Below are 10,376 nucleotides of genomic sequence, written 5' to 3'. Positions count from 1 at the left end.
CAGACTGGCAGTCTGGGGGTTGTCACTGCGAGCTTGAATTGAAGGAATAGGCAGTGACGTGCTATAAGCCAGAAAAGTTTTTAATAAACATTTATTAACATATAATAAAAGGGCATACAAATTTCTCTAGGCAGGGTTGGTGAATGTCAGGGGTTCTTGTTTCAGTAATGCATACAGTGGTTTTGTTCAGTGTTTTTTCCCCTTTTAAAATACAAAAAGTACACTCTAGAAAGGGCAGGACAAGATCCCCTCAAAATTAGGGGTCTTATAGGGGAGGTGCAGGGGAGAAAGGGGTGGGATCCCGTGCATGGGGCAGAAGGTTAAATTCTTAATATGTCATACTAAAGTGGCCTAAGTAAAAAAAAAAACCTCCTAGGGGAGTGGGTGTGGAGGTGCAGAGGAATGATCACAGCATCCCCCAGATTTGGGGGGACACCAGCCATGTGCCACATCAACCCTACAGTTTTACCCCGCCCTTTATTTGTTCCTTCAACCCTCCCCCCACCCTTTGTAACAGACAGCAGCAAGATACAGTCATGGGGGGCTTCTTGGACCATTGCCTGGGGAATTCCGACGCCACCATGACTGCAGAACCTCCTTCCAGCCCAACGTCCGGCGCATTTGGGTAGCTGTCCCTGCACTCTTGGGGCGTGGCAGCTTCTGCAAGAGAGAAGGAAAACGTGGCATCGCCCCCACTTCCTGACATGCACCTCTCAATCCAGCAGGCTGGTACATCAAGGATGAGAAAGGCCCTCCTGGTGTTGCTAGACTACAGCTTCCATCATCCATGACCACTGGCCTAGCCAGGTGAGGCTGACAAGACCTAGTCCAAAAGCGTCTAGAGAACCACAGATTCTTTGGGTTGTATCTAAAGTTAGTTCTGCTCAAAGCACATGACTTTAAAATGGCTTTGGCCCTGTATAGCTGAAGGAGCATCTCCACCCTCATCATTGAGGTCCAGCTCCAAGGGCCTTCTGGCGGTTCCCACACAGAAGTGAAGTTACAGGGAACAAGGCGGAGGGCCTTCTCAGTAGTGGCACCCACCCTCCCGTCAAATGTCAAACAGATAACCAGTTCTATGACCTCCTATAGACATCTGAAGGCAGCCCTGTCTTGGGAAACAATGTGTGCTGTTTTGTTTTGTCCTTTTATATTTTGTTGGAAGCCGCCCAGATTGGCTGGGGTAACCCGGTTAGGTGGGCAGAGTATAAGAAATACATTATTATTGTTGTTGTTGTTGTTGTTGTTGTTGTTACTACTGGATTATACAAATTCATGGAGGATTAGGCTACTAATGGCCTAATGGAGGGAGGGAGAAAAAACATCTCTACCTACTTGACACCTAAGGGACACTTAGTCCAAGACCTTGTTATCCTCAGTTGTCAATTGGATGCCTCGGGGGGAAGCTCATAAATGTGACCTGGGCACAACAGCAATTCTCCCTGCTTGTGATTGGCAGCAGCTGGCATTCAGAGGCAGGCTGCCCGTGGCAACAAAGCCCACCTCTCCCTTGGGAAGGACGGACCTCTCTGTAAGCAGGCCAGACTCACCTGCAGCTGGCCATGGAATTCGTCGCTCATCCTGCGCAGCTCCCTCCCGTACCGCTGGGCTGCCCACAGGATGGGAGGGGCAGAGCGTGAGCGTGCCCGGAAAGTGCCCACCTCATCCAGGGCCTCTGGGTCTGGCAAGGGAGGGTCGGATCCAATGCGACGCCGGAGCTCTGGCACAGGAGGAGGAAGGAAAGGGGGTTATGCCACACTTGCCACAACACGGCAACAGAAACTGCTAGACTGTAAAACAGGCCAAGGTCCAGTCCTTTCTGATGTTATTGAACTCCAGCTTGCAGGGGCCCAAGCCAGTATGGCAAGTGCCCAGGAATGATGGGAACTGGAGTCCCAACAGCATTTTTCACGGCCTGGCCTAGAGGGTTAAGGTGGTGTATTGAATAGACATGGCTCAGAGAGGCCTGCTTGAGGCCCTGTTCTGCCGCAAAGCCACTGTCCGCCACTGTCCACCAACTTCCAGGGTGGTGGTTGTGGAGATTTCACTATTATTATTAGTTCAGTTTAATTACCTGTACTGCACACTAAGGTGTTGGGGTGGGTTGCAACAATTTAAAATACAATGCAGTGTTAAAACAACCCACAGTGGCAAGAACTGGGTGGGCACCCCAAAACACATCTCGGTTGTCAAAAAACTACATCTTCAGTATAGGGCAGAAACTGACTTCTCCTCTAAGCGTTTGTGGTGATGAGAAGCACCAAGAGGCCCCCACTGCTGATCACAACACCCAAGAGGGTATGTTAGGAAGGAGGCGGTCTTTCAGAACAAAAATATAATGTGGGTGCTACATTGGTTTGAGCTGCTAAAAAATAGCTGGATAATAAAGCTGTCACCTGACTGAAGAAATCTCAGTTGATCTATCATTTACAGCAGGATTGGAGCACCTTTGGCCCTCCAGATGTTGGGAGTTGCAAACTTAGACTGCACTCCCAGTTTACCTAGAAGTGACACTGAACTCAGCGGGCCTTACAAGCAATCCTCCTTTTGCACAGGGGTTATGTCCCGAGACCCCCGCCCCCAATCCATAGGGCCCATGTAAAGCGTTCCACACACCCCGTTCTGTCATTTTAGTTTTCAGGTCACTTCCGGGTTCGGTGCCTTGCATGTGCACAATCTTGCGTCAATCAGTCATTGCCTGTACTTCCGAATAGAAAAGTATGGGATTGCACTGATATTCTATCAATTCTACTTGGCACATTTCTCATGGAAGAACATGGCTTTCTTGATATAAATGATCCCCTTTAATATTCTTCTCACAACTCCTTTCATTATAGCTAATTTATTTTATTACATTTATTATCTTCACTTTTTTTTAAAATTCACAGCATAAGCAAGGCAGATTTCTCCATCCATCCTCTGGGCGCGAGAAAAAGTCAAGAGAATCTCTGTGGCCTCTGCTGACCTCATAAGTGCTAGAAACGAATTAAGGATTTCATCACTTTCCAAAGCTCAGCACGAAACGTGACTAATCATGGCCCTGTTATTGAGCCAATATTTTAGAATCGGTTTAGTCAGTCTTGCCCTGATATGAAGCTCACAAAAGTTCACAGAATCGGAAGGGACATGCAAATCATCTAGTCCAATTCCCTGCACTGCAGGAATATGCACCCATATGGGGATAAAACCTGTAACCTTGATGTTAATCAGCACCACTGAGCTATCCAACAAGGCAAGTTACTAGCTGGCAAACATTTTCACTAGCGTGCTGAGGACTGGAAGAGAGGGACACTCTTATAAAAACATTTTTGGGGAAGGGCTGCAGGTCAGCAGGAGATCATCTGCCTTGCATGCAGGTAGGTCTGGGAACAGCACCCAGCCTGAAACCCTGGAGAGTCACTGCCAGTCCGTGCAGGCAGTACTGAGCGAGATGGATCAATGGTCTGACTCAGGCAGCTTCTTGGTTCCCAGGTTAGGCTTCGCTAAGGTCACACAAAATCATAGAATTGGAAGGTACCCTGAGGGTCATCTAGTCCTGCAATGCAGGGATCTCAAATAAAGCATGATTTGAGGAAAAGTTAGGAAAGGTTCGCGGCTCAGCGTTAGAGACTCCGCTTTGCATGCAGAAGGTCCCAGGTTCAATCCCTGCCAGGACCCGACTGAAACTCTGGAGAGCCACTGCCTCTCAGTGTCTTCATTATTATTTGTTTACTTGTTTATTTATATTTCACTTTTTCCTCCAAGGAGCTCAAAATGGCTCCCTCTCCCCCGCCGCCATTAATCCGCACAACAACCCTGTGAGGTAGGTTCGGATGACAGTCAGTGACTGGCCCAAGGTCACCCAGTGGGCGTCATGGCCGAGTGAGGATTTGAACCCTGGTCTCCTGGGTCCCAATCCTGCACTCTCACCACTACACCACACAAGTCTACTGAGCGAGACATAGCAATGGTCTTGACAGATTTCTATGGTAGGTATAGAGCGGGGTGGGGGCTTCCCTTCCCCTGAAAGGTGCAGGATATTCCCTTCCTCCCCTACTAGGTCACTCACTGCCCCACTTCCATGCAGTGGCTGGTTGCTGCCATCATCCCCAGCCAGCTGAGACAATGGTCAGGGCTGATAGGAACCACATTCCAGCAACAACTGGGAACCCTGAAGAGGGGGAGGGAAATGCTCTTGTTCTGCCCCAGCCCAAATACCTGGATTCCCAGCGGAAGGACTTCCCGTGCTTCCTGGGCTTCCTGGGGCCTGGTCCCCTCCTGCGACGCTCCTCCTGGTCAGCTTGAGATCCTGCGGTTCCTTCTCACCCGGCGGGAATGTCTCTTCATCATCATCCTCAATGTGGAACATTGTCAGGGGGCTGGCATGGCCCCCAACGCCCAACGTGCCGTTCTCCAGGGGGGGTGAGGGTTGTCGTCAGCAGAACTGTGGAGGGACAGGAAGCACGGAGATCAGAATGAAGGCAATTCCTCTGAGAGCCAGGAGAAGGGCTGTAGCTCAGTGGCAGAGCGTCCGGAAGGAGCCGAGGGACCCAGGTGTCCGACAACCTGGGCTGACGCCTAAGGGAACCAGGTATATTGAGGTTTGATCCCTGGCATCTTCAGGTGAGGCTGGGAGGCACTCCCTGTCTGAAATCCTGGAGGATACTGAGGAAGGTGGACCAATGGTCTGATGCAGTGCAAGGCAGCTTCCAATTTCATACAGAACCATGAGGACTAGAATCTTACTTTACTAGACAGGCAGCTTCCTATATACCATGCAGAAGGTCCCAGGTTCAATTTCTGGCATCTCCAGCTAGAAGTGGGAGAGGACTCCCATCCGGACTGCCAGTAAATATAGACTAGGAAGCGGGAACCCATTGCCCTCTGGATATTGCTGGACTCCAACTCCCATCATCCCTCACCACCGCCCATTCCTGCTGGGGCTGATGGGAGTTGGAGTCCAGCAGCATCTAAAGGGCAATGGGTTCCCCGCCCTGGTGCAGACAATTCTGAGATAGATGGCCCAGTGTTCTGACTCAGGGTAAGGCTTCTTCAGATGTTCCTATGACTAAGGCACTCAGCTGGGAACCAGGAAGTTGATAACTCACTGAAAAGCAAGTGGTTATCTTAGGTTCAGCCACCCACTGCCACACTCATTCTGCAGCAGGGAAGACAGGCCTAGCTTGCAGGGCTGTTGTTAAGAGTTTAATGATAGGTTTTTAAATGGATTTTAAAAAACTGCCTTCATGGGAAAATTATCCTCCCAATGCAGTTTATAAATAAGTCGATATGCTACAACGGCAGCTTATTAAAACAACATACCGTATTTTTCGCTCTATAAGACACACCAGATCATAAGACGCACCTAGTTTTTGGAGGAGGAAAACAAGAAAAAAAATATTCTTAATCTCAGAAGCCAGAACAGCAAGAGGGATCGCTGCGCGGTGAAAGCAGCGATCCCTCTTGCTGTTCTGGCTTCTGGGATAGCTGCGCAGCCTGCATTTGCTCCATAAGACACACACACATTTACCCTTACTTTTTAAGAGGGGAAAAGTGAGTCTTATAGAGCAAAAAATACAGTAACAACAACAGCAGGGCATGATCAGTTAAAAGTAGCAGCAACTTAAGTAAAATAAGCAGATTCTGGTGTATCAGGCCAAAGACCCATCTAGTCCAGCATCCTGTTCTCTCAGAGATCAGCCAGAATAACAACGACAACAACAACACTTTTATTATTTATATGCCACCCATCTGACTGGGTTGCCCCAGCCATTCTGGGCGGCTTGCCTCTGGGAAGCCTGTAATCAGGACTTCACTACATACTGAGTCATTCTTCCCAACATTTCCCCAACCCCTTCTTCCCTTTCACATCCTCCCCAGCCCACCCTTCTGTATATTCCCCATTGTTCCTGGGGAAGAGCATGGAGCTATGAAACCACGCGGTTTCTTCCAATGATGACCGGAAATCTTACTCAGCCACAAACACACACGGAAATAGCGTCTAGGTTTCTGCTCACACGTTTCCTTTCAATTACAGAAAGGTAGCCGTGTTGGTCTTAAGAAGCGTGCATGCACACGAAAGCTCATACCAAGAACTAACTTAGTTGGTCTTTAAGGTGCTACTGGAAGGAAAAAAAATTTTTGTTTCCTTTCAAGATCATGAGGACTAGGAGGGGAATTTGCCACGCTTTTCAGATTGGTTATGCCGGCTCCACGTTCATCAGGGTGTGGTTTGTGTAATGTTTCAAAAATGGTAATAATATATATTATTATTTATATTAAGAAGAGCCTGCTGGATCAGGCCAATGGCCCACCTAGTCCAGCATCCTGTTCTCTCAGTGCCTAATCAGCTGCCTCAGACAGACGTCCGCAAGCAGGACAGTGGGGGCAGATAACATGGACTTAAAAAACAACAGTTTGACAGCAGCTGAAGAAGTTGTTGGAAGAAAGCACTGCAAAACCATCCAACTGGAATAAAAGTCTGAAGGCGTCCCTAAAGGCTAGTAAAGGGTGTGGCTGTAATTTTTTTTGGGGGGGAGCGTATTCCAGAGATGCAGGTCACCACAGAAAAGACTTTCCCTGCTACCAGCCAGCCTCATTCATGAACCAGTCACCAGAGACTCAGAAGCTAAATCTTAAGACTTTGACAGTTATACAGTGGTACCTCTGGTTACGTACTTAATTCGTTCCGGAGGTCTGTTCTTAACCTGAAACTGTTCTTAACCTGAAGCACCACTTTAGCTAATGGGGCCTGCTGCTGCTGCTGTGCCACGCAATTTCTGTTCTGATCCTGAAGCAAAGTTCTTAACTCAAGGTACTATTTCTGGGTTAGCGGAGTCTGTAACCTGAAGCATATGTAACCTGAAGCGTATGTAACCCAAGGTACCACTGTACATGAGTGGAGGCGGTGCTTCTGAAATCCTGGTTCCCATTCGTTTACTGCAAGGATGGGGAACTTGTGGTCCTCCAGATGTTGCAGGACTCCTTCAGCCCAGCCTGCCAGGCAAGTGATCAGGGATGATGGGAGGCCACAAATTCCCCATCCCTAGTTTACAGAGATAATGACTGCATCCAACCAATGCTCGCCTAGTCCAGCATCCTCTTTTCCAGATGCCTCTGGACCCCCCCCCCAAAAAAAACAAGGCATGAAGACAGTCCCCTCCCAGAAATACACACACCAACCTGTATTCCAAATGGAGGATCCATACAACCAACACAGCAGCTCTCTTTTATCCCCCATTCATTGGTCAAATCCCCCTTTAAAGCTAACTTGGCCATGATCATTGCATCTTGAGACAGCGCGTTCCGCAAGTCCGTTAAGCTTCCTGTGAAAATTTCCCTGCTTCTGCCCTACATCTACCGCCAATCACATTTCCAAAACTGCAGGATCTAGCATTCTGTGTAAGTGGAGCCTGCCTGCTGGATCAAGCCAGTGGTCCATCTAGTCTAGCTTTCAGTTCTCACAGTGGCCAACCAGAGGTCCGAAGGAAGCCCACAGCACAACAGCCTCCTCCCTACTTGCAATTCCCAGCACACTGCCTCGGACAGCTGAGGGAGAACACAGCCATTGCAGCTAGTAGCCACTTACCCTGCACAAATCTAATTCTCTTTTATAGCCATCCTTACACAGAGCCATGTGCATATTTCTTGCAGAGAATCATAGTGTTGGAAGGGACCACGAGGGTCATCTAGTCCAACCCCCTGCAATGCAAGAATCTTTTGCTCAACGTGGGGCTTGAACCCACAACCCTGGTCTCATGCTCTACCAACTGAGGATAAGTTAGCGGTCCAAGTCAGTGGCCATCACTAACTCCTGCGGGAGCAAATCCAACAATTTAGCTATGTCCCACTGTTTGAAGAAGTATTTGTTTTCGTCTGTCCTGAATCTCCCAACCTTCGGTTTCATTGGCTGGCCCAGAGCTCTAGAATTTTGAGGCAGAGAAAAAAGCTATCCATTTTCAAGCTAGTGGCCATCACTACACCTGCGCGATAAGAAGAAGGAAAAGTTTCTCTCTATCTGCTTTTTCCACCCCACATTTTAGAAACCTCTTTTACCATTCTGAGTATTTAAGATGGTAATGCTTCGGGATCTATTCTCCACTCCTCTAACAGCCCCCACCTTTGGGGACCTTCCCTTCATTCTATTAATTTTTTTAAAAGCAAAAGATTGCCCGGAAGAAGAAGAAAAATCAAAATCCGCCTTAGAGCAGCGCCTTTATGCAGTCAACCAAAAATGTTACAAAACAGCATGCAAGCTTTTGAGTTTTATTTCTTACTCACCGATTCAACCCTGAAGAAGAGTTTTGGAGAACTGAGAAGCGCGCACATGCTTGCGCAACATTTTTGCGGTTGGCCAGTAAAGGTATTGCGGCAATGTGGGTTTTAGATATTTTTTTTAATTGAAAGCATTTTCAACTAACCCTTCAGTCAGAAAGACTCCCAAAGCAGCTTGGTCTTTTTAAAAAAACAACAGTAATAAGACAGTCCCTCCCTGCCCTCAGGCTTACAGTAAAAAAAAAAAGCCTGTGACACACAAGGAGGAAGGAGAGGGGAGGGCAGAGGAATGCAAACCCATGATTTGTTTCAAAGCCCCTTCCCCTTAATAGTCATGATTCCCTTTCCCAACTCCTGTTAGTACCATTTTTGCACTCTCTTGCTTCCTCAATCCCCTGAATTGGGGAGCCCCACGGGTGGTTTTTCACTCCTTTATTCCGCCCCTCACTTCCAAATTTTAGGGTCGCTTCCTCCTATGCAGGTCAATTCTCCCTCCCCTCTCCTGATCTTGGATTTTCAACTCCTCTTCCCTTCAAAATCTTGGATCACCACCTCTCTCTTCCTCCTCTTCTTCTACCCAACCCATTCACCCCTCTCTAACCCGCGCCCTCAATTACCAGAATTAGGGTCACTCTTTTCTTTCTTCCTCCTGTTTACAGCCAGCAGAGATCCAGCCACAGTCGCCGGGGCGATGAAGAACTGCCAGCTTCCCTGCCCAATCAAGGTCGCCAACGTCACGGTGGGAGGGAGCGATAAGAACGCACCTCCTCCTGCTACCTTCGGCTCCTCCCACCCTCTTTCCTTCCCCCCTCCCTCCTCTTTCCACGCTCATTTGATAAGGTAAATTCCCAAAAATGCTTATGCAAATCGCAGAAGTACCTGCAAAAAAAGGGGAGAAAGAATGGAAGTATTCTTTTTGCGTAGGGCTAAATGGCAATTCAATGCAATTCAAATATACCTATGCAAATATCACTCTCAATGGAGCTAATCTCCAGATTATTTATTTAGTGATACATAGCCGTAAATAAATAAATAATGGCCATCATAATTCACAACTCAATTCTGCATAGCGGATATTCAGTAGCGCAACACACAGATCAATGGCACAGCTCGCATATTTCACAGTGAAAGGATGTCACCCAGTTTATCTGTTTATTTCTTCGGAAGGCTTGAAGCCCGCCCTTTGATATATGGCCGGTTGCAATAACACAAAATAGAATACAAAACTGCAGTAGTGCAATGCAAAATAAGCACATAGCCAGTGTGTCAACCTTTAGTCCCAGGATGGTACAGATACAGATACAGTGGCAAGAACCTTGAACTAGTGCCTGGGAGTCTAGAGTTCAAATTCCTGCTCAGCCCTGAAGCTCAGTGGGTGACCTTGGGCCAGTCACTGCCTCTCAGCTTTGGCCATCTTTATTTTTCATTTAAAAGTTATTACAATTATTGCCTTTCACCGTGCAATCCTTTATTCAGATGCAAGACTCATTGAGTTCAATGACGCTTACCCAAACGTAAGCAAGGAAGATTGCAGCTCTCTCCTCACTTACCTGGGAATTCAGTAGGACTTACTTCTGAGTAGACACGGCTAGAATTGTGCCGCAAGCGAGCACTTTTGCTGCTAGTCTGACATTAGGGGTTCCTTTGATATATAGGCAAGGACAATCCCATATTATCATCAATAGGGACTTAACGTTGAAACATACTGGAGCAGTTGGGGGTTTCATAGCCCCTGCAGATTTATTGGGAGAATGTGGGTAGGCGATGCCTTTACCGGGCACTAGGACAGAACTGGGAGGGAATAGTTAGGGGGGAGCATTTCCTGAAAACGCATAGAAATCTCGGGGTCCGTACAATAGTAAGGGAGGAGGTAAGCTTCACTCGCCCACACTGAAGATGGCGACCGGAAGGAGCGCAGACGCTCTAGCCAGGTTACTTTCTTCCGCCTGTCCCATTCACGAAGCTGCTTCCGTCCTTTGCGTAAAAGGAGACTAGGTTGCTAGAGCGGGCGCAGGTTTCGTCACGCCAAGCCGGTGAGAGGGAGGGGGCGGGCCTTACTCAGTTTGCGCAGCTCGAAGCTACCAGGAAGGAACGCAGCTGGGGCTGCTTTAGGCCTGGGAACC

At 48.1% G+C, this 10,376-nt stretch overlaps 1 protein-coding gene across 1 annotated transcript; it reads right to left on the bottom strand.

Moving 5' to 3' along the window:
• Nucleotides 1-64: 64 nt before the first annotated feature.
• BAD (BCL2 associated agonist of cell death) lies at nucleotides 65-10,056 on the bottom strand. Its single transcript, XM_053367997.1, has 5 exons — nucleotides 9,804-10,056; nucleotides 8,871-9,132; nucleotides 4,198-4,423; nucleotides 1,551-1,720; nucleotides 65-660 (listed from the first exon to the last, which is right to left on the bottom strand). The coding sequence occupies exons 3-5, from the start codon at nucleotides 4,346-4,348 to the stop codon at nucleotides 535-537; spliced, it is 447 nt and encodes a 148-aa protein (XP_053223972.1). The 5' UTR covers nucleotides 4,349-4,423; nucleotides 8,871-9,132; nucleotides 9,804-10,056; the 3' UTR covers nucleotides 65-534.
• Between the last annotated feature and the right edge of the window lie 320 nt (nucleotides 10,057-10,376).

The sequence above is a fragment of the Podarcis raffonei genome, chromosome 16 (genome assembly GCF_027172205.1).
Source record: "Podarcis raffonei isolate rPodRaf1 chromosome 16, rPodRaf1.pri, whole genome shotgun sequence".
Lineage (NCBI taxonomy): Eukaryota > Metazoa > Chordata > Lepidosauria > Squamata > Lacertidae > Podarcis > Podarcis raffonei.
The sequence above is the reverse complement of the archived record's forward strand: the minus strand, read 5'-3'. Positions and strand labels throughout refer to the sequence as shown.